This window comes from Lactuca saligna, chromosome 6 (assembly GCF_052625555.1).
Source record: "Lactuca saligna cultivar CGN05327 chromosome 6, ASM5262555v1, whole genome shotgun sequence".
NCBI lineage: Eukaryota > Viridiplantae > Streptophyta > Magnoliopsida > Asterales > Asteraceae > Lactuca > Lactuca saligna.
Genome location: NC_136422.1, coordinates 4,010,230 through 4,035,444, shown reverse-complemented (window position 1 = coordinate 4,035,444; position 25,215 = coordinate 4,010,230). Strand labels below are relative to the sequence as shown.

Genomic DNA, 25,215 nt, shown 5'->3' with positions numbered 1-25,215 from the left:
TTTATAGACTCCAAAAAATTAACCTTCTCCGAAAATTATCAAAATCTCGCTATTAGTTACTTAAATTTCAAATAATGTCGCGAGATTTTGACTAGAAATAAAATTAAATCTTGACCATTTATTTTTTCAATCTTAAGATCAAAAATTATTTCTGGTGGTTGTTACCACATTTTTTGAGTCATATATATATATATATATATATATATATATATATATATATATATATATATATATATATATATATATATATATATATATATATATATATATATATATATATATATATATATATATATATATATATATATATATATATATATATAACCTCTAAATCAATAAATTTATAGGAAAGCAACACATGAATGAACGTGACTATGTGAGTCCTTGCAGATGTCCCTGTCTTCCTGTAGGGTTTAGCGATTTTTTCAAGATTCAATAGTCAAGAATAATGCTTTTACATGTATATAACAATATATTAATTTATTAATTTTCATTGGATGTGATTATTTTGTTTACCACATTTGTATTATATAGACGAACTAAACATGCTATCTTGGTTTTTGTTTATTTGATCATAAATAGTAAAATAGTTTACCTAAAACAGCCAAAGAAACAAAATTAGTTATTATATATTAAATTATTAATGGTTTGAAATTGACAAAATTGCAAAAATGTTCCTTATGGTTGGTAAAATTCTGCGGTTTTGGTCCAAAAAAGTTTGATGTTGCATCAATGGTCAAATTTTGGATCTTTTTAGTGTTTTTGGGCCCTATACACTTAAAATGACTATTATAACCTTTAGATTTGTATTTTTTATTTTTTATATTTATATTAATGTTTTTAAATAATTAAAAATACAAAAAGTCTCTCTCTCTCTCTCTCTCTCTCTCTCTCTCTCTCTCTAAGAGTACCCACTGCAACCCTCTCAAGAACTCCCAACATATCCCAACATCGTTCACCACCATGATCCACCTGCTACCAACGTCGTTCACCACCACTATCTGTTTGCCATCATCGCCATTTACCACCACCATTCGCATGCCATCGTCGTTGTTCTCCACCATCCTCTTAAGAACACACAAAAAATCTTTCTTTATCTCTCCTCCTGCCATTATCTACATTCCCCCACCACCATTCGCCGCTAACCACCTCCATCTTCCCCGCCCGTACATCTCCTTCCTTAACCTGATAAGCCTTTACTAACAACCACCAAACCATCGGTCATCAAATTTTCCTAGAAAACCCTACCAGATGCCTCTCCCTCCCAGATCTTGCCAGAAAAATAAAACTAAAATTAGCCACCAATCACCACCATAAACACTCCTCCATCCCTCTTAAACCAATAAAATAACCACCTAATACCACCATTGTAAATGCCATGAGCCTAGCCACAAATTTCACTGCCCTTAATCATCTCAGTCCCGCCAAATCATCAGAAGAAAGGCACCCCTATTGTTGAACTGGCATCTCTATTTAGTACAAAGAAAAAGAAATGGGATGTAGACTTGTAATCGGTTCAGAAAGAGACACCAGGTGGGTGTCAATCAATTGTGAAAAAATAGAGACGTGGGGTGAACCAGGGCAATATAGGGCAAGAAAAAACCCAGCCTCTCCCATCACCTTCTTCATCTTTAGATTATGAGATAATTTCCAAACCCGGACCCTTCATGTTCGTCTCCTTCTTCTGCAGAATCAAAAACTGTGGAGATTTACGGTTTTAGTTACAGGTGTTATCACAGATGTGACAGTGGCAGGATGGTGGTTGTTGGGGGTGCGAAGGAGAAGCATGGAATGATGATGACTGCAATGGACCTGGTATACAACACCTTCATGAACGAGTTGGGTTTTTTTATCTGGAAGATCATAAGAAGAGAGAGAGAGAGAGAGAGAGAGAGAGAGAGAGAGAGAGAGGGAGAGAGAGAGTTGGGTAGGGTGTGGGGATTATAATTTCAGATGAAGTATTTCTTTTTATTTTTCTTTTAAATAAAATAATAATAAGTTAAATAAAATAAGTCAAAAGGGAAATATTTAAGGGTATATTGGTCATTTCAGATGGAGTATGGACCAAAACCATACAGAAAATACCAACCACAGGGACCAGAACTACACAAAGTCTTCGAAATTGGACAACTATTGCACTGCAAAAAAATTTTGGACCAAAACCATATAATTTTGTCAACCACAGGGACCATTTTTGCAATTTTGTCTTTGAAATTTATGAGATCCTACTTATGTGTTTCTTTTTTAAATTAAGACCGGTGATAAAAGCATATTTGGCCACCGTCACTCTAACAGTAAAGTTTACTTTACGGATAGTAGAATAATTTAGCTAAAATATCCAAATAAAACGAAATGATATATATATATATATATATATATATATATATATATATATATATATATATATATATATATATATATATATATATATATATATATATATATATATATATATATACATACTAGTAACGTACCCGTGCGATGCGACGGCGTCAAATAGTTTTTTTCGATATATAATTTCATGTGGCAGGGCGTCCCATAACCATTTGTCCTTCCAGCTCTTCTTGGGGTCCTTCTGGTTTATGATGAACGCATGGACGCCCTGCCACTGAGAGAACGTATGCACACCCTATTGAGTTAAAGAGTTGAAGAAGTACATGAAAGCCCATAATTAAGGGAGCACGCCCAAAGCTCGACAGCACATCTCGAAACCAACTATTTTGTTGACAACGTTAGGATTCAGAATGTCAATAGAGAAGCCATACTGACGTATGATCTCATCAAAAAATTGGTTGTCGACAGCTAATCTGCCTTAAAAATTGGGATTGGGACTCCAACCTTCTTTTCCGGTGGCTGAGAAATATGCCCCCCCCCCCCCCCCTTCGAGGATATTGCACCCCGTGCTCAGGAAGAAAGCCAAATTAGGCCTATAAGGATATAAACTCCTTTGGTGTAGGTTCGATTCTAGTGATCGGTGTTACCATTATTTACAGCTAACATATGCAAGACGAAAAAGAAAGGAATTGAAGAGAAAAGAAGAGACAGTTGAAGAGCAGTAGAACGAAGAAAAGGAAATCATTCCTAATAAGGGAAGTCTTTAATGCAAGGCGGGAAATTCGAACAATTACAATGATGAAACTGTCTGCATAGATGGCTCTGTTTCATCAATGGATGCCAAAACTATCCCATCCGAACACATATTTAGGGCTAAGCTAGAACAACTTAGCTACGCCAAGCTAACAATGACGTTTACTAGCCTAGGGGATTTGTTAATGTATCTTTCTATGAATGCGTCAATGATAACAAGATGGATATCTAAACGGCGACCTGGTTAACAGTCACTACCCATCGGAAGTGCTAGGTTTGAGCCATCGCCCTCGCGACCTCGCACATAGACCCTGACGCTTTAGCACTAAGGTCCAATTCAGAAAGAGAGGCTATGGTCCATAACGAGTCAAAACAGTATCAACCACCCAAGAGTGATAAATGTAGCGCTCAGAGTGCTGCTCTTCGATGGTTCTACACAAATAGGTTGTTTGTTTTTATACGACACTCTAAAACATGGAATGTATCAAACTTATGAAATTCTAGCTTCTTGCTAGCTTGTTTTATATTAAATTCTTGACATTAAAAAAAGATTGTTTGTTTTTCCCTTAGGTTCAAACTTTGCTTTTTAGTCTTCTAATATGGATGTTAGTGTCCTTTTAGATTTTTTTTTCCTTAGCTTATGTTGGTTATTCTATTATCTTTCTCAAACTATGTTTTAACCAATTTCTCTAAAAACATAAATACTTGATTATTTTTTATCGTTGTCACATAAAAGACATAGAGCCTTCCATAAATCACTACCCTTTAATCTTAATTCTTAATTCATCATTGTAGGAAGTTGTTAAAACAAATCTTTGAAGCGGATAACTAGTTGCTTGTAACAGAAAATAGTAGATATTATTTTTTATATGAGTGTTTAGAAAAAGTAATAATTTTTTTTTGAAATGTATAAAATTACAAAAAATAAATAAATAAATAAATAAATAAAAAACAAATAAATAAGAATTGTTTAAAAAGGATAAATATACAAATACATTTTTAAAGTCAATTTTGAAATTTGATTAAAAAGTTCAGATAGCTTTTTTTTAAATGCTACATAAAATAATTTTTAAATTAATTTTTTTTTGTTTAAACTAAAAATAAAAAATTTATACTCCGAAATAATTTTTTTTGTTTAAATGAGATTTATTTTTGTTAACAGCTTAAAACAAAAAAAAAAAAAAAAAAAAAAAAAATGTGCGACGTCGTCAAACAAGATTCGACAGGATTAAATTCCAACTCATTTAATAATCTTACTTAAATATCAACCACTTCCGTAAAATTAAAAAATATTATTTATATACATGATACAATATATATATATATATATATATATATATATATATATATATATATATATATATATATATATATATATATATATATAGGTTCAGGTTTATTTGAGACCATTTTAATTTTATTAGACCGTGAGACAAAATCTAAAAATAATTTTAAAATGCAAAATAAATGAAAAAAATCCAAAAATTCTTTTTTAAATATTATTTTGAGAACTTGAATTAACTAAAAAAAAATTAAAAAAAAATAAAAAAAATCCCGTTTTTTTTTTTGAAAAATACGTGAAATATTCTAAATAGAATATTACACTGACATATTGTAAAAAATAATTTTAAAATGCAAAATAAATGGAAAAATCTAAAAATTATTTTTTTAAATATTATTTTCGGAACTTGAATTAACTAAAAAAAATAAAAAATAAATCCTATTTTTTTTAAAAATACGTGAAATATTCTAAATAGAATATTACACTGTACATATTCTAAAAATAATTTTAAAATGCAAAATAATGGGAAAAATCAAAAAAATCTTTTTTTAAATATTATTTTCGGAACTTGAATTAACTAAAAAAAATTTTAAAAAAATAAAAATAAAATAAAAAAATGCGTCTCACGGTCTCACAAAATTAGGCCGTCTCACATGAACCTAACCATATATATATATATATAAGGGCCAATGGTCTAGCGGTATGGAGTGACCATCTCATATGAGAGGTCAGAGTTTCAAGTCTCTATGGAGACATTGGTGGTTATTTAGGAGTAGATTAGTTATTTGCCGTTTTAATATATATATATATATACACACACACACACACCATTTTAAAAAATATATCATTGAGTATACAATTTATACAAAGAATACTAACGAAGTATACATTTTAATACAAAAAAATATCATTGAAGTTTTAAAATGTTAACAAAAATACCATTGTTGTTTTTTCAAAGCACATTTTTTTAACTTCGTTGTTTCCGGATTATGTAGAACACAATTATCGGAAATTATTTACCATTGTACCAGTTCACTTCGGTTGTTTACTCTCTTTCATTTCTTCATTTGATCAATTTGTATCTAAATATAATTATAGAAAAACACATCTAAAAATCTATCAATTATGATGCAAGTCGTTCAAACGCTCTAACACATGTTTTTTTCTCTACTTTGACTATAACTCGTCATCAAATCAGCCATATGACGCTAGGTTTTCTACTATTCTTGACTATTCATCTCTTACTCCCAGAGAATTAAATGCAATTCCTACTCTACATCCACATTTCGAATTTTCACAACATAATGTTACACTCATTTCTCATTTGTGTCTCTATATAATGTATATATGTTTTTGGTTTGCGACATATAATGTGATCGGGAAGCAAGAACGTTTAACTAAAGTTATTATCCGCTTACTTCTTATGTTACAATAAGAACGATTGAGTGAAAGAATGAAAGAGATTGCACAACTGTTGTAAACATATATGATGGTTCATGATCTTCCGGTGATTGTGTTCTACATAATCCGATAACATCGAAGCTAACAAAAAGTGCAATATTGTTTTTTGAACATTTTGGAAACTTTATTAGCTTTTAAATCATTTTTTCATTTACTTGAAGTAACTAGATATCATAAGGTTTTATTTGAAGATATGTGTATTTTGTACATAAATAGTATACTTTAATGATATTTTTTGTATTAAAAAAACAAGAGTAAATTACTGAAATCGTTCCTATGATTAGATCAAAACTGCACGTTTCGTCCATAAAAATTTTTTTTTTCATTCGGATCGTCCATGTGGTTTGATTTTGTTGCGTTTTTCGTCCCTATGGTTTGGTCGAAATTACACGTTTGGTCCTTAAATTTATGTATGTTAGGGACGAAAAACGCAACAAAATCAAACCACAAAGACGATTCGAGTGCAAAAAAAAATGTTATGAACAAACGTGCAATTTTATCCAAACAATAATGATGATTTAGGTAATTTACTCAAAAAAAACAATAATAATATTTTTTTGAACATTTATGGAGACCGAATAACTTAATGGTTACCTACGGGGTAGCCAGTTTCATGATATTTTATATATCAAAAAAAATAATGACTTTTTTATACATTTTATAAACTCCGATACGTTTTTAAATCATTTTCCCAACACTTAAATTGACTAAAACATAGCCACTCTAAATGAATATCCACTTGAAAACAAGACGTGATCGATATTCATGACCATGACCAAAAAAAAAGCGTATACTAGCCATCCATTATTTAACAAGCTGGATGCAATTCCACACACAACAATAATGATTTATACATACCCCTTATTCTATTTTCCATATCGTATTTTAACTATCCATTTCTTCTTTACGTATTTTTAGAAGGCGACAAAGAAGAGTTTCCCACCCACACCTCTACTTTTGCCTCTTTATCTGCTGCTCAGCTCATAAGCCCCCAAAAGCAGATCCAACCAAGTTGTTAATCTGTCAAATTCATTGAAATCCATCATCTCAAATCAATCAATCAATCAATCATAACATCCCCTACACATATATTTCAATACCAGAAAAGAAAAACAAACATGTCTATCTCCTCCTCCTCCACCACCGCCATCACCACCTTACCACCACCACCAGTTCTTGAACACATCCCTCCATCCTCCGCAGACCAGCTCTGCTATGTTCACTGCACCCGTTGCGACACCGTCCTCGCTGTGGGTTTCTTGCTTCTTCTTGTGGGTTTCTTGCTTCTGATTAGGGTTTTTTTGAATGATACGTACGTATATACTTACAGGTCAGTGTTCCTTCCACAAGCTTGTTCAAGACGGTGACTGTCCGCTGTGGCCACTGCACCAACCTCCTGCCGGTCACCATGCGTGGCTTGTTGCTACCACCGCCGGCTGTCAATCAGTTCCGTGTTGGTCACTTCCCGATGAATCAGAATGATCCAAATAATACTTCTACAACTGCCCCAGGAAGATTTATTGATCTTCCAAAGCCCCCTGTGATTAATAGACGTGAGCTTCAAATCCTTAATTTTCTAGCTAGTTAACTCCGACTATGATCACTGCTCCAGTATATATAATCTTTTTTTTTTTTTTTTTGGTGTTGATTAAAATACTAAAGTTTCATCCTAAACCTAATGTGATTATAGTTTATTATTATATATCGAAAGTAAAACGGTTTAAATTATTTAAAAAGTCGACAGAGTTATAAACCCTAAATGAACTTAATTAAAGAACACCCTGAAAGCTTTCCTTTTTCATCTTTCTATGTTCCTCATGGGTTAAATCAAAGTACTTTTTTGGTCTCTTCTTTCATCAAGTAACCGTTTTTCTTTTAACTTTTTTTTTATTAAATTTTTTTTTTTACCCACATCCCTTAAAATTAACATCTTTTAATAATATCTTTATAGTCATTATTTCATTTATTTCCATTTTAACTATAACCCTAATTATTTATAAAAGTACAAAACATACAACCAAAATATATCCTAATCGTTTGTATATATTATACATTAGAGTATGTACGACCTTTTTGTTTATAACACTGCAGAATAAAGATTTGAAGTATATTCTTATTGTACATATTATGAAAAATTGAAAATAACTCTTTCTGTTTTAAAAAAGTAACAACATTTGATATAACTTGCATTTACATAAAAATATTAATTGCATTCTTTCCTGACAATCAGAACACAAGTTGGAACAAGCACTAAAAATTTAACTTGGACATGTAGTTATGTAGACTAAAAAAGGGTCTGACTTGTACGAAATATTAACATAGAAGCGTCTAAATAAGACAAAGTTATTAATTAAAAGTTGTACTAAGATATAATCAATCTCAACAATACTTTTAAAAACATAACTGAGAATAGTTCGAGAAAAAACAGTTTCTAATCTTTTTAAAAACACAACATATAAAAAAAGTGACAGATTTTTTAAGTATTTGTTTACAAAGAGATATTATTGATGCTGCTACATACAAATAAGTGGTCTTGGGTTTAAGTTTTTTATAACAAGCATTGTCAATCTTTGTTGTGGATATGTTAGCTACTTAAACAACAAAATTTATCTAAATTAATAATATAAGATAACTAAGTCGTAGATATTGACAAATTAAAAGGAAAATGTACATAAAAAGCTAGTTCGATGAAGGAACAAATGAGAAAAGATGGATGACAGCATAGAGCCTCTTGATAATATCAATTTCATTATTTATTCAAGAAAAGAATGACCCAAAAAGAGCAAACTTTTGATGACATTTATTTGCTTAATCAGCACCGGAGAAGAGACAGAGAATCCCGTCGGCCTACAACCGATTCATCAAGTAAGTATTCATCATTAACTTTTAATAAATTTTCTTCTGTCATATTAAAAAGAATGGAAATAAAATGCAGGGAAGAAATCCAACGGATCAAAGCTAGAAATCCGGATATTAGCCACAGAGAAGCTTTCAGTGCTGCTGCAAAGAACGTAATGTGCTTTCTTCCTCATAAATTACTTGGATTTTTATTATCTCTAATACCTATTTATATCCAAGAAAAATTCGACTTTTAGTAACTATTTTTACTCCATTGTTGAAGCACAAGGTACAAACTATATAGTTTTACAAAGATAACAAAACGAGGTCTTAATTACAAAGATAATTAATAGATTTTTGCTGTTCTGAAAAAAAAAAAAGGGTCTGCTGAAAGAGTTAGTACTAACCAAGAGAAGATTTTGTCGTCTTTAAATGGCCACAGTACTTCTCTATTGAATACAAAACTTTTTTCCGCATTTGTTTGGATTTTTTTTTTCTTTTTAATGACTACTATCACATAAATAGCAAAATTTACAATGGATTTTTTTTTTTTTTTGGAAAAATCTATTAGACCATCTCCAACCTATCTTTATTTTTTATTTTTCTAGTAAAAAATAAAGTAACTAGTATTTTATCTCCAATCCTATTCTATTTTCTACCCCATATTTTACCCTAAAAATATATTTCTAAAATATTTCATTTTTATAATTTATATATAATGTCAAATACACCCTCTAGTAATTAAACTCTATATTTATGATTAATTAATTTAAATTAGTATATAACGTGATATCATAAATATTAAATGTTACATTTAAATTATAATTAGTAGATAAAATAAACTAAAAATGTATAAAATAAAAATGAAAGGAACTAAATTGGCAACCAAACTTCACCTCTATTTTTGGAGATATGAATGGTATTCCCTCATATATTGGGGAATACTATTCATATCTCCAAAAATGGAAGTGAAAATGGGATAGAGTTGGAGAAGAATTGAAGAAGAAATGAAGTTTGGGGTGGGTTGGAGATGTCCTTGCAACCAATTTCAAAACTTGTTAATTTTGAAATACTTTTTCCTTAAAATATATATATATATATATATATATATATATATATATATATATATATATATATATATATATATATATATATATATATATTCCTTTAGAATTTGGACCTTGGAGATTTGAATAATTATAATTTCGAAATACTTTTTTTCTAAATAAGTTATAATTTCAAAATATGTTTTTTGCGATTTGATAATTATCCTATGTTTGATCAAAACAATACACATTTAATGATATCAATGATAGTTTATAATAACTAGGGAAGAATCTCGTGTTGTGGGTGTTGGAGTTGCAACAGTTGGAGGGTATTTCTTAGCCTTTTATTAAAAAACAGAAAATAACAACAAACTATAGAATGATCTACATAGGCTCTAATTTTTCCTATGTTACTATAAGAAAAAGTAATTTTAAATGTTGGTAATTATTAGGCCTCTTGTAATCCATGCATCAAATAATTTTGCACTTGAACTTCCAGAAACGCCCTTCTTGCAGAATATATCAAATGCTTCTTTAAGCACCTAGAGGATAATAATAAGTCAAGGGATTAATTAGTAAATCAGAAGTTGTGATCCAGTGAAACTAATAATGCAACCATACAAACCTTAAGAAATAGGGTATAAAATTCAACCAAGCACAATGATTGGAATTATACTGGAGAGGCCAAATTCCATAAAAACCAATATAGATTGTGTTTATTTTTAATTTTTAATTTCTATTTAACCACTGAAAAGAATTTTTTTTGTTTAACCACATTATAGTTTCTTTTAAAAAAAAATTAGAAGAATAAGAATTTTTTTTTCTTTTCAAAAAGTATTATTATATACCTCAAATTCAGCATCAAATGGAAGCCTAGAACTGATTTCTTGTTTGGTTCCATAAAAAATAACTATAAGAACTCAAATTCACATATCATTTATACAAAAATTAGCAAATATTTCCCAAAAAAGGCCAACAAATTTAAATATACAACTTAATGTTTAAATAAATAGTTCCTTGCATCACTTGCATTAACGGATTTTATGGCACGAACTCACTAACTGACTTTCCATATGAGTGCATTTCTTGTTTGGCAGAAGATATCATAACTGTATCCCAAAAATTTGCACACAAACTACCAGTTCGAGATTGTTTGTTTTTCTTTTTGACTAATTTCCACACTCACAGCCTCCAAATATTCAATATTCAAAAACCATATCTTCTAAATAGAACCTATAAATGGAAAGAAAATCCTAGTTAATGACAAAACTGAGAAGTTTTAAGCACGTACAGTAAAGAGGAACCTTGATGTTTGCATCCAAGTGCGAATTCATTATCAATTACTACTAACTTAAATGTCTAACCTCGTCAAAAGATGATAACCATTAGATTCTTCCATTCCAACTAACACAAAACAAGAAAACAATAATAAGGAAATGATAATGGTATAAATAAGTAATTCAAAAGGTTTAATACTGTGAAAATAACCATCTCATCCTCCCTCAACCCAATGTTTGATGATGTCGGATCTAACACTGCAAAATTTAGAAAAAAGTATGGGTTACATTAAATTATTCACAAATAATTGCTATCAATAGAAACAATAGTCCATAAAGTTGTTCATGAAGTTACTAAATTTGGTTATTAAATATAATCATAAGAAAAGATGATGTTCATAGAACAATTTATAGCTGGTTATTGAATCTAGATTTATAGCTAGCAACTCCTAGAACAAATTAATGATTTTTATCAACTTGAGTGTGAAACATTCGACATGTAGTGCATAGCTTCATGCAAAAGTGTCTTTGCAAAATATCATCTAAGATGAATACTTGCGTATAAGACAAACCTACTGCTAAAAAAAGTCAAGATAACCCTACCCAGGTAAAGTCTTTATTATGAGAATGACCATGTACAGAAACATGTATAGAAGCGGAGCAAAAGAAATTTCATCTAGCGTAAACAAACATGTATTAAATAATGAAATGAGAAATTTGAAAATGCTTAATTTACCAAACTGCAAGGATAGCTGGTTAAACTCTAAGAAAAAGTTGAAGCACATATAATTTTTAACTGTAAATTGATATATAAAACAAAAGCACAAAATGTTACCTGATTAAACCCAGATGGGTATCATACTGATCTCTTGATGTCATCCCCCAACCTGTTGCCTCTCCTCTGCATCTCCTCTGAACCCATCAGTCTCTTAACAGCCTCTTCCACCGCTACCGCTACCGCCATCACCAACTCCTTCCTCCACTCCTAATCTATCACCACTACACCAATTCCAAGAACATTCGTAATTATAAACACATTTCTTGGCTGATCAGAGTGCATCAGCCATGTCGTCATTGGCACTCCCATCGATATACTCTCCATGCTTGAATTCCATCCATAGTGGCCCATAAATCCATCCGTAGCAAAATACCCCAAAATCTTCAGTTGAGGTTCCCACTGCCGCTCAATTAAACCTCTCCCGTTAACCCTATCTTCAAAACCATCTGGCAATCGAATCATCGTATCACCCTCATCGATTGTAAGTGTCGTTGGAATTTATTTAGGGCTCAGATAAAGTTTATCAAGGTAGATACGGAGACGGTGTTTTCTATTACCCTTTGTTCCTGAGGCAAGTCAAGTCATCGATTTGATTTCGTGCAAATAAGAGAGAGAATATGGATTTAGGGCTTCGAAGCACCAACCACATAACATAGAAAGAATAAAATATGGTAAAAAAATAACCTGAAATTTTGATTCTTACCACAAAATTTATGACATACCCCAAACGATCCAAGCAGTAGGCACATGGAGGTGATAGAAGGAGAGAGACGCAGTGGTTTGTGGATACACGACAACTGGACGGACCACTGTTTCCAGCACAAAGCAATCTACAAAAATGGTTCGTAAAATGGACCAGTGGAGAAACCCATGGAGAGTAAGTTGAGGAGTTCACGGAGAAGAATCCAATTGTTGTCTCCCTCACCGTCTTCAACAACATAACCAACAACTTAATCAACATATAGTTGTGGGGTACACTACAAGAAATAAGAGTATTACCGGCGACAGGCGTCGCCGCTAAAGGTCCAACATGTATCCGCTAAAGATATTAGCGGCGACATGTCACCGCTAAAGGGTCGTCGTTGTTGGCTCGTCGCCGATGCTCCATTTGTCGTTGATGATGCTCTATTCGTCGCCGCTAAAGTTGCATCGCCGCTAATGCTCTCCGTCGCCACTAAAAGTGGTGCTACTATTAATATGTATTTCTACATATACATACATAATACACATACAAACTTCACACATACATAATACACATATGCATACACATACATAATACACATACTTATACATAAAAATACATATATACATAGGATTGCACATACAAACACACATATACATACATAAAATACATTCAAAATACACATATAAATACACATCCATATCTACAAACACAAAATACACATATAAATACACATCAATGCTGGAAATTTAGTAAGGAGAAGTGAAAAGGAAAAGGAAAAGGAGATAATGGAGCAGAGATGGGTGAAATTGCGAAAAATTTTGTGAAATTTTGATGAGGTCGTCGACAATGATGAGAAAGAAGAAGGGAGAACACAGAAAAATGGAGCAGAGAAGGGTTTTATTGTCGACGGCCTTTAACGGTGACACGTACTCATTGGCGGCGACACATGTGAGAGAAAACAACGTGGGGTTTTCTGCGTCGTTGGATCATCTCTTAAATCGACCGATGAAATTGAAATGACATGGTTCGCCAAAATAAGCCTTTAGTGGCGACGGAGACATTTAGCGGCGACAAAAAACGCATTTGTTTTTTGTCGCCGCTAAAAGTCCCCATTACTGCTATTGCCGGTTATTCTTGTAGTGTAATTGAACGAAGAGAAAAAAAAAGGACCGGCGAAAAGAACTGGAAGATTAGATGAGATAAATGTCGAAAACGTAAAACTCTCAGTGTGGTGGTGGTGGAAGTCGACAATAGAAGATCAAGGGAAAACGCAACACGTATATGGTGACTCTAGCCTTCATAGCACGTGTAAAATGGTAGCGGTGAAGGACACCACCAAAGTACGTGGAAAAGAGGAAAAAAAATTAAAGGAACCCCCCATAAAAAAAGAAAAAAAAAACAATCACAACAAAATATTATTTATCAAGAAGTTCAAAATTAATATATTATATAATATAACGTTGAATTCACTATATATTACAACCAATATATATACTATATCCAACATAGGTTGGATTCAGTAAATGTTTTTGTGGTTATATGATCTTTTATTTAAAAAAAAAAATTAATGTGATTAATGAGCCACAAAAACTATATATATGTTTATTAATAAACTATTATTGTTTTAAAAAATACTATCATAAAGTGAACACTTAATTTGGACATTTTTTAATATAAAATAGTCTTATTTTAAAAGAATACAAATTCAAATTTGACAAAAGAATACAATATCGTTAGCTAGACATGGAAATCAATACGTATGATAAATTTTTAACCACTAACCTATGAAGGTCCTCTATGTATGCAACTAGTATTAGAGTCGGCATCATACAAGGACACCTTGCAAATGGTTAAACCAAGAAACAAGACACATTCCAAAGAATAAAATTGCATTGGAAGTGCTCCATATGTACCACTTCGGATGGGTTTGATGACGTTAGTAACGAAGGCGATTATTTTAACTATGAAAAAGTGTTACGTTATAGAAGCACGCCTCTAGAATGATTGTGATCATTCACGAAATCTACAAAAACTAGGAAATATTTGCCCAAACACAACATTGACCTAAAATGTAACAAAATAAAATGATAAAAGAATATAGTAAGAAAATAAACACTTTCATATAGTGAAATACGCTCCATATTATTTGACCCTAATAAGTTCAAGGTAAAAAAATTTATAGTGGCATTATAATGTTTTGAAACTCCATATACACTAACAATATCCACCTTGTTGAAGAAATGACTTTCTAGTGATGTTAGAAACTTTGGATAGTGCTAGCTTACACATCCTCCACCACCCAAGTCAACTGATTATGTTGCCTTTCATGGTTGTTCAACTTAAATAATTTTGTGGTGCCTTTATGATTGGGTCATCATCCTTCCATTTATCTATATGATGTCATGTGTCAAGCATAAGGCATGTATCACATCAACCTACTATATTAGATGATTTTATTTCTTGATCTAGAATGGAAAACAAAGACAAGTGTCACTACACTTGAACATCGATACGTGTGTTCGTTTAGTCACATTTATTGAGATGACCCATAAATATATCTCGTGTTATAAAATGGACAAATTCGAAGTTTGTATATACTAATATAGTCCTAGTAGTAACCTTTGTATGAATGTTAGTTTTAAAATAAATTATTACCACATGTAATACTGGAAATATAAAAATGAACTGAAATCGTTAATTACTTTCTATGAGATTAGCCTTTGTACTATAAAAGTGTACAGTGAAATACTAAAAAAGAACCAAGTAACACTTACGTTGGGGGTATACTCATGTTGTTGTAGGTATGAATTCCTTTAAAGACTAGGATTATACTCATGTTGTTGTAGGTATGAATTCCTCTAAAGACTAGGATTGATCATGCTCCACTCTATAGAGGTCAAAACAACGGGTACGAACTTGGTGCCATGGCAGTCCCCTATAACTAAGGATCATACCTCTTAAATATAACGATTTTGTTACCTTATAATAGCTTTAGAACCATAATAAACCTAATAAACCCTCAATAATTGTCCAAGACACTCATATCTATAAAATATGGAATAGTCAGGGTTTACTTAAGGAAAAAATGACTTATAAGCTCAACGAAGTTTTCAAACCGTTCAAAAAACTCAATTATGTTTTGTCTATTCAAGAAAACTCAACGAACTTAAACTTTTGTCTAAAAAAGACCAAAAAAATTACACTTTCGTTCACTACTCAATTAGGGTCAACCGGCTAATGAAAGTCAACGAATGACATGGCTTATGACGTGTAGTTAAATATCGGAAAATGACTTGTAAGACCAACGAAGTTTCAAAGCCGTTCAAGAAACCCCAATCATCCAATCATGTTTTGTTTGTTGAAAAAAAAAACCCAACAAACTTACACTTGTGTTCAATTCTCATTAGAGGCAATCAGATTCATTGCATATACAACTAGTTGGCAAATGACATGGCATTATATTTAATGACATGGAATAAACAGATTAAAATTGCCCTTATATATCGATTTAGGGCTTGGAGAAGAGAAAAACGAACGACGTCTGTGTTCGATCTCTTGTAATAGTTGCTTCTTATTCTTCCTTTCAATCGTTGATGTCCAACTCAAGATCTACAAAGAAGATATTTTATGATGAAAACCCTTGTGGATGTGGACTCCATTCTTGGGTTTGGACATCAAAAACGGAGGATCATCCAGATAAAAAGGTTCAAGGCTTGTTCGAACAGATGGGTAAGTGTAATTGAAAGCTTTATCATGTCCATATTCTATCTATTTGTTTGGTTTCTTTCAAAAAAAATTATTAAAATGGACATGATAAAGCTTTCAATTACACTTACACATCTGTTCGAACAAGCTCTAAACTTTTTTCTATGGATGATTCGCTGTTGTAGATGTCCAAATCCAAGAAGGGCATCCACATCCACAAGGGTTTTCATCATCACATATCTTCTTTGTAGATCTTGAGTTGGACATCAACGATTGAGAGGAAAAAGAAGAAGTAGCTATTACAAGAGATCGAACACAGACGTCATTCGCTTTTCTCTTCTCCAAGCCCTAAATCAATATATAAAGGGCAATTATAATCTGTTTATTCCATGTCATTAAATATAATGTTATGTCATTGTCAACTAGTTGTATACCTAATGAATATGGTTGTCTCTAATGAGAATTGAGAAAAAGCGTAAGTTCGTTGGGGTTTTTTTCAACAAACAAAACATGATCGGGGTTTTGTGAACGGTTTTGAAACTTCATTGATCTTACAAGTCATTTTCTGATATTTAATTACACGTCATAAGACATATCATTCGTTGACTTTCATTAGTCGGTTGACCCTAAATGAGAAATGTAAGGTAGTTGGGTTTTTTAAAGACAAAAGGTTAAATTCGTTGGGTTTTCTTGAGCAGACAAAACATAATTGGGGTTTTTTGAACGGTTTGGAAACTTCGTTGGACTTATAATTCATTTTTCCTTACCTAGGATAGGCCAGGTTTGGCTAATGCATGAGCAGTATATATTATGCCTTTAAATATGTTTGATCCATGTAATTGGATTGGTTCCACTCCTAAACTGGTGTGTAGTCTTGCCTTTTGGTACATGTTCCTCATAAATCATAATAAGGTGTTCTTATCAAATACATAATCATAACCCAATAGGTACCCTCCATATTGTGTGACTCTAATAGGATAAAGTTGGCAATCTAGTAGTGAGTTTAGTATGCTACGGTTATGCAATATACACTAAAATTTTATCGAGTTGCAACCTTGTCCATTGAGTTATGAAACTCGTTTTTAACCTACATACACTATTATTCTTTGTTTTATACTAAATTTAGATTGTTCTTTAGCATTATTTGACGTTTATAACCAATCTAAGAAAGAAAGAATCATGAAAAGGAGCTTCTTAACCATTCTTCAAGTTCCAAAATTGGATAGAGTTTTGAACTCCATTTCGAATCCAAGATTGAAAGATTGAGTTGTGGGGGCAACAAAGAAGTTACGTGTCTTGCTATTTGAAAAGGCATCCAGATAGGCATTTAAATAGTAGGACACAATTGACCATCTTATTTTAGGCTCGTTCAACACCATGTTCTCCCCGATTGAGGTTGCTAAGTTTGAAGTATTCATTAGGGACTTCTTGTTGGTTTTGCAGTCCTATAGAAAGACTTTAAAGGCAAGACAAAAACCATATCTCATTTAGTTGTAGATCTGTTTTTTTTCGTTTTCTTGGGTTAGTTGTAGAGCTAATGGACTTGGTAACTTGACTTAGGGATTTATGAATGTAATTTGTTTTCATTTAGTTTCTCTCTAGTTTTAATAACAGTCTTGCCATTCAAAAAAAAATTGTTAAATACCAATGTGGTATTTTTTCTGACGTTCTTCATTCTAATCGTTCCTTCATATTAATAAGATAAATTAAATATTCAATTCGATTCATTATAAACGTTCTTTTATAAATCTACATGTATGTTTTTAACCAAAGAAGTAACATTGTTTAAATAATTCAATAGAAAAATATGCATGAAATTAAAAAATGAATTGTTAACAAAAAAAAAATAATGTTGATCTTTTGCAGTGGGCTCACTTTCCACACATTCACTTTGGTCTCATGGGTGATCAAACTACTGCTGTCAACAAGAGCAGTATGCGCCAACAGGTACGTATACAGTATACACTGTTCACATATGACATATCTCTTACATGACAGCTTTCAGATATTACTCCACATCAAAAATTCGATACAGATAATTTCAGTTTGTTTTTTTATTAAATTTTAACAATATTGATAACTTTTTTCTCAAAGAGACACGATTTTGAGTTGGCATATGGTTTTCTATTAGCCTGATAAATTGGATAAATTAAGTTTATACAATTTATTATATATGTAATCATTGTATAATTTTTATACTTTAGTGCAGATATTGATGTAGGAGATAGGAGCTGGTTTAATGGAAGGAAGTTTCTTTGCTTCTGCAAATGTTAGTGTATCGCCTTATTGCTACCAACTTCAGTTCGTCTCTCTCTTGGATTCTTTTGAAACCCTAATTAGCTGGCGAGCTTTAGATGTTTGCACCTTTCAAACTCTAATGTAATATACTACTATAATTGTTTTAATATATCTTTTTAAACAATTATATTCACATGTATGATGTTTTTATTGTTTGTTTGTTAATGTATATGGGGTTACTTTGAAACGATAAATTTCCTTAGCTACAATTGTTTTAAACAAAGGAACCCTAAAATAAACACCGAACAAATCCTAAGTAAAAAAAGACGAAAAAAAACAAATATGTTTTTTTTGTTTAATGCAGTGTGTGATGTTTCATCAGATGGATACATTCTCCTTAAATAATCAATGTATAGAGTTGTGTGAATGTACGGGACTACCATAATTCTAAATCTTAAAAGAGTATATATAGACTACTTTTTTTTTTTTTTTTTTTTTTTTTAACTGGCAAATACAAATATATTAATCTACTCCTAAACTACAACCTAATTCTACCTATGTTCACGACGGGACTTGAACCCTCGACCTCAAAGAGGAAGGCACCACCTGATACCGTTGGACTAGAAATCTTTTGGTTATAGACTACTTTATATATGCTAAGGTGCTAGTTTTTCCTTATTTAAGTACTTCAATTCATAACGTTTTACAATTATACTTTATTTTGAATTCCAAAAGTCAATTTCAGTTTTCGAATTTTGCAAGTATTATATTAGTTATGCACAAGAAAAGTCAAACAAATAGAACACACACATAAGTTATTGTCACTGTACCCAACGAACTTATTGGTTTCGGTTTAAATGGTCATTTGTGATATGTTTTTGCATTATTGATTCATGAAGTCCATTTTAACCTGTTTAATTGGGACCTGGATTGTTTTGACTAGTTTCAATTGCCAAGTCATGTCTATGTGGGATTACGGAGGCCACCTGTTGTTTTAACCTGTTTAATTTGGACCTAAACTTGTTTAATCAGTTTCAATTGCCAAGTCATATCTATGTGGGATTATGGGATTATGGAGGCTACCTAGACTTATTTTAATCGATTTCAATTGCCATGTCATGTCTATATGGGATTATGTTGTTGTCTGAAATTCCTTTCTTCTCAACACATATGTCGTGCTTTAGTAAAAGTCATTGCTTCGTGAGTTAACCTAGAGCTATCAAGAACAATCAAAAAACTTTTACACCGTTAATAACAAAAACTCACTCGGAAACAATTTGCACAATTTCTGAGACTACCAACTTCAGGTACTTTCAGTGAAGTTACAATGATCAAGTTATTCATATGTTCAACGAAATGGGACATCAACCTATACTCATCGCAATTAGCCACTTTAAGAAGTCCAGTCTTCCATGTGTTCAGAGTTTCTTGTTTAGGATCGTTCTAAGATGTTAGACATGAAGAATCTTTGGACTTGATAAAGCCAAGCTTGAAGTATACTCTGTTATGGCAGGATTATACTATAGTCTAAATGTCGATTATGCTTCACTTTAATGGGAAGAATTTGGAATTTCAATCTCTCACACGAAGCTAGCGACTGGTGTGTCAAGTTCACAGTTTTAGGGATTAATTATAAAGGAGATCTTAAGTCAAGAGAATATTATGGTTCGATCAAGTGTTAATACCGCAAAATTCCTGATGATGACTGCTCAGGGTTTCTTTGGATGATACTAATGTCTTTCCCAAAGTTGCTCGAATTCTGGATTCGATGCTCAAAATTGGTGGATCCTAAAAATCAGTTGTTGGTGCAATATTTGGATTCGATTGAGTCTTCTAATCCAACTGGGGTTATTCCACCAAAAGTTTCTCACAAAAGGGTAGAAGGAAAATCAAAAGGGTCTAAGGCTCTGAAGAAAAAGAAACAAGTAGAACAACCACAAGTAATGGAGGAGGAATGTGTTAAAGAAACCATAGCAATGAAAACTGGGGTTCTTAAATGTACTAAGAAACCTACTAAGAAACCTTCTGATTCTCCCATCAAGACATATGCTCAAGAGCAAGTTGTCGAAAGTGTTGAACCCAATGTTTTCGAACCCGCAAATCCTGTTTCTTCTGAGGGTGGTCCAAAGAAGGTTAAACAGTTACAATTTACCAGGAGGGGAGTTCTTGTTCATAAAGTTTTGTATCCAAGATCCCCATCCTCAAAGAAACATCGAGCTTTAGATGTGGATCAACAGTTAAAACTTAGTGTTCTACGTGAGAACGTAACTGTCAAGGACGAGAATAATAGTGATAGCGCTAGGTCGGACATTCGAATCGAGGATTATTTTATTGGTTCACCACAAAAGGATACCCATATCAAGTCGACTTTCGAGGAGGTGTCCCCGTAAACGTATATGATACGGATACAAACATCAATTTAGGAGACCAACAACAAACCGACATTCCTAAGAAGGCTTTAGTCAAACCGTCCGAGGTTTCGAATACCGATTTCGGTCAGGAGGAGTTCGGAACTCCAGATTATTGGATTTAATGTTTAAGCCCATAAGTATAATTGGTATGTACTTGAATCGAGAGTAGCATGGTCCTTTTGGGTTGCATGGCACCGGAACAATTTGTAAGGATGGACTTTTGAGAAGAGGATACTTGTGATTTATTAATATATTATAAGTTCTAATATATTAATATGAAATCATATTATTTAATTAGTAATGATCAAAGAATTAATTTGGAATCAATTTTGTGATCAAAAGAGACTAATTAAATATATGGGGATTGATTGTGTAAATCATTCATTCTTATATAGTGAGCTTATGATCCATAGTTCTTTAAATTGGGCTAAACCCATGTGGTGACCCATAGATACTCCATGGAGGTTAAAACCCATGGAGCATGAGGAATGTGGAAAGTCATGCACATTAGGGTTTGCATGGTGTAATCCTAGTTGTGTCACACTATATAAAGGACCCCATAGCTACCAAAATCGACACTTAAGTGAAAGGAAAGAGGGCTAGCAAATATTGAGTGCAAGTAAACTTCTCTCAAGTTCTTCTAATTGTTGGTGGTGTTGTGTGAATCATTTGAGGCATCACACTTGGTGTGCTAGGCTCTTAAAGGCTTAAGGTTTCAAGCTATAAGAAAAGGTATGTCATTCAACTAGATTTTTGTATTGTATATACTCCATAGTATGCTAGTTAGGGTGATGTCTTGGAAAATTGAAAGTTTGCATGTATAATAGAGAAAACATAGATCCAAGGTATCTAGGGTTGCATGTACACCTTAGGAGTGTTAGAATGCCCGAAACCCTTCACAGACATCACTGTGAACTTATCTAATAAGGACACAAATGTCAACATGGATAAAGGGATGATCAATAATAAATCTACTGTCACAACTTCCATTGCAACTTCAACAGCTTTACCACTACCAACATCACCTATTCCTACTTTTGTTCTTGTTTCGACTGTCTCATCAACATTTTTTGGTGTTATGCAAGAACCCATCACTACTCTTTTCTCCTTATAATCCAGTGAGAAGTGACACCAAGGAGACAAAGCCGATGATGAATATGTCATGGTTTCGTTTGTAGAGATTCAATTCAATCTAGATGAAGAAGATATTCCTGATGAACTAATTATGTCAGGTAAGCAGTTCAAGATTTTGAACTCAAAGATCAATTCTCTTCTTCAAATTATAGTAGATATTGGAGGAAATAATTATGTAATTGGTTATTTGATGAAAACTCAAGAATTACGTTTGCGAAATTTGATTGAGGGTATTGAGTAGAAACAAGAAGAATGATTAACTTTTTATTCAAAAAGTTAAGATTATAAAATTCAAAAGCTTTGTTGTAACAACCCAAAAACCAGGATCAAATATTTCATTTTAAGTAAACACAAAAGTTACAATCATCGCATTGTTCCAAAACTATTCATTAATAATAATATCAAATTATCAGAGTAAAATTTCAAATTGCGAAAAACTAGTGAGGAGTGAATGTTGCGCCATCAAGTCAGGCCCTTCCCCTAGTACCAGAAGTACTTGAAACCACAAATATAAATTGTAAGGAAACTTTTAGTGAGTTTCCCAATCATATCACATACTAAAAAGTAAACATGGAAGTGTCATGGGCCACCCCCATGGTCTTTACTCACAATGTCGCGGGTCAGATCCCGATCTTACATATGAGTGACATGGGCTACCCCCATGGTCTTTCCTTGTGAAGTCGAGGGACAAATCCTAGTCTTACACTCAAGTGTCATGGGCTACCCCCTTGGTATTCTATACAATTATCACAAAAGTTAACAACGTTCTACGTGATCAGACATGGGTCGTCATTGGTGCCTTTGACCCATGAACATAGTCAGAAGACTCACCTCAATCTACTGAAAAATACTAAGTGCTCGACTACTGACCAAAAAAGATCCCACATTGAACATAAACAAATTATTCTAATAAGGAAATGATAAAAAGACATAGCCATGGGCCTAGATTCCATCCAACTCCTAAGGGTAAGGCCCATTCACCACACCTAAAATGGGTCGAACCAACCTTGACCCTTAGCCCCCCATTCGGCCCCAAGGCCCATAAGGCCCAACTTGAGTTGATAAAGGCCCACAAACAAAAGCCCAATAAATAGCTAACGCCCAAAATTCTAAGGCCAACGGAACTCCAAAAGCCCATTAAAGGGTATACGCTTAGTGTATGTTGTGTACACTTGGCGTACGAGTCCGCAAGCCAATATGCGTTGCTTACACGTTGGTACGCCCTGCGTACTAAGTTGTATACCACCATAATCGATTAAGCGCTTATTTCTTACAACCCTACACTTAAATTTCCAAATCTCGACCAAAATAGGATTCTAAGACATAAAGTTGGCAACTTTATGCCTTAGCATGCCTTAGTGGAGCCCAACATCTACTCTTGTCCAACAAGTCTCTCATTAAGGATCTTCTTTCATGCATGGGATCATGTCTTTCATCAAGGAGACATTTTTATGCACCTAACACCTCTACGGGACAGATATCTAACACCTCAAACTCCTAGAGTTGCCTAAACTCACAAGAGAGCTCATGGGACCAATAATTAGCTCATAACAAGCCCTAACTTTAATAACCAAAAAGAATCACCAAGATAAGAGCTTTTTACCTTCAAAAGCTTCCTAAGGTGATGTAGACTCGGGATCTCAAAGCTCAACCTCAACCAAAGCTTGATCACCAAGTTCTTCTTCTTGCAAGCACACTAAAATGGCCACTAAAGTTACTTCCAAGCTAAAAAAAATACTCATAATGGTAAACTAGGGTTTTGGGGACGCAATTAGCAATAGAGGCTAATAAAATTAAGTGTCCAAACGTCATAAAAATGCTTAAATAGGGCTCATGCCCTAAAGTTAGGGTTTAAACTTTGATTACGTACACCCAGTGTAACGCCCCAACTCTTAGGTATTAATTTCTACACCTTTATTTTTCATATTAAAAGGTCTACTTGACGAGTTGATGCCCTGACTCATCGAGTAGGAATTTCGAAGCCACATGTTTTAAATAACCAACTCGTCGAGTCGGAGAGATGACTCGACGAGTTCGAGCTTGAGAATGAAACCCTAATTTCTGGGGTTTTGCACCCTATTTAAAGGGTCATTAGCCTCCTTTACAGCCCCTTGTGAGTCCTAAAAATCTAAATTGCCATTTTCTATCCATATTTGTGTGTGTTAAGCTTGGAAGGTGGATCTTGGTGAGAGGAGCTTGAAGATCAAGTAGTTTGAGGCAAGGAACATGTGTGGATTTGAAGTCTACCCCCATTTTAGCATCATTTGAAGGTATCAAATCGTTACCTTTATCTCCTTATAGCTAGATCTTTCTATATTTGAGTTTTGGGGCCATTTTGGCATAGTGGTGTTTCATTTCGAGTGATGAACAAATATCTAAAGTTGCAACTTTCGAGCTAGGCTCATCTTGGCCCTTACAATCATAAAGTCTCAGTCTTTAGCATGCTAGTGTACTTCCCTTGTCTAGAATCTCTTCCTTAGCTTGATTTAAGTCATTAGCACCTTGTATGTATGTAAGGTTTTCACCTTTACGTAAGAAGTATGCATTAAGAGCTTAGATCTGCAATATGAGGCTTTGGAATGGATTAAAGGGACTTGACGAGTTGCATGGCCAACTCGGCAAGTCCGATGAAGATTATTGTGCAAGGGTTTCTGCATGGACTTGGCGAGTTAATATGAGGACTCGGCGAGTCAGCTAGGGTTTTCTCAACTTTTGGATCATGTAGGAACTCAGCGAGTAGATGGGGGATTTCACGACTCCTCGAGTTCAGGGAGTACTCAACGAGTCGGTGAACTACACCCGACGAGTCGGGTCAACATGGAATGTTGACCTTGACCATTGACTTGGACTTTGACCAAGGGTTGACTAGTTAACTTCTTGGGTATTTTGGTAAATTGGAATTTAAGGAAAATATCTTATGGCAATGACAGGTGTTGGAGTTCATGGTCGTGGTTCGAGATTTTGAATTATCAATTCAATTCGACAGTTAAGATGTGAGTTATCCTCACTATACTAAGCGGTCTAAGGCACTAACATCGGCCAATTGGATTTGATTTCCCAGTTGTTTGATGATGTGTTGAGTGTGAGATAGTTATCCATGCTAATTTGTTATTCCAGTTAGGTAGATCTGTAGGACTACATGTGTTACTGTTTGATTATTTGTATGTGAAATTAATTGTATATGTAGACATGTTCGTGTGGGTAGGGTTGAGGTTGCACTGCCTCGTGTAGTGACCAACAAACCCTGGAGTATGCCAGATATGTGATGAGGGT

The 25,215-nt window shown here is 33.2% G+C and overlaps 1 protein-coding gene and 1 long non-coding RNA gene across 3 annotated transcripts; one reads left to right on the top strand and one right to left on the bottom strand.

The window, feature by feature from the left end:
• The first annotated feature begins 6,811 nt into the window (after positions 1 to 6,811).
• LOC145001369 (axial regulator YABBY 3-like) lies at positions 6,812 to 18,590 on the top strand. 2 transcript variants are annotated; one of them, XM_078960740.1, is made up of 6 exons: positions 6,812 to 7,080; positions 7,161 to 7,383; positions 8,647 to 8,695; positions 8,766 to 8,841; positions 18,026 to 18,106; positions 18,369 to 18,590. In XM_078960740.1, the coding sequence occupies exons 1-6, from the start codon at positions 6,949 to 6,951 to the stop codon at positions 18,378 to 18,380; spliced, it is 573 nt and encodes a 190-aa protein (XP_078816866.1). In that variant the 5' UTR covers positions 6,812 to 6,948; the 3' UTR covers positions 18,381 to 18,590. The 2 variants fall into 2 exon arrangements, with proteins under 2 accessions (XP_078816866.1, XP_078816867.1); XM_078960741.1 differs by having other exon boundaries at positions 18,364 to 18,590.
• On the bottom strand, positions 10,820 to 11,972 carry LOC145001568 (uncharacterized). The gene is made up of 4 exons (XR_013661644.1): positions 11,827 to 11,972; positions 11,203 to 11,249; positions 11,019 to 11,118; positions 10,820 to 10,947 (listed from the first exon to the last, which is right to left on the bottom strand). It is a non-coding gene; the product is annotated as an uncharacterized LOC145001568 (long non-coding RNA).
• Positions 18,591 to 25,215: the final 6,625 nt, after the last annotated feature.

What these genes read in the sequence shown, in the direction of transcription:
- LOC145001369 (XM_078960740.1), top strand. Translation starts at nt 6,949, where the DNA reads ATGTCTATCTCCTCCTCCTCCACCACCGCCATCACCACCTTACCACCA. An exon ending in GCCCCCTGTGATTAATAGAC is followed by an intron (nt 7,384 to 8,646) that starts GTGAGCTTCAAA and finishes TTGCTTAATCAG; the next exon opens with CACCGGAGAAGAGACAGAGA. An exon ending in GCCTACAACCGATTCATCAA is followed by an intron (nt 8,696 to 8,765) that starts GTAAGTATTCAT and finishes AATAAAATGCAG; the next exon opens with GGAAGAAATCCAACGGATCA.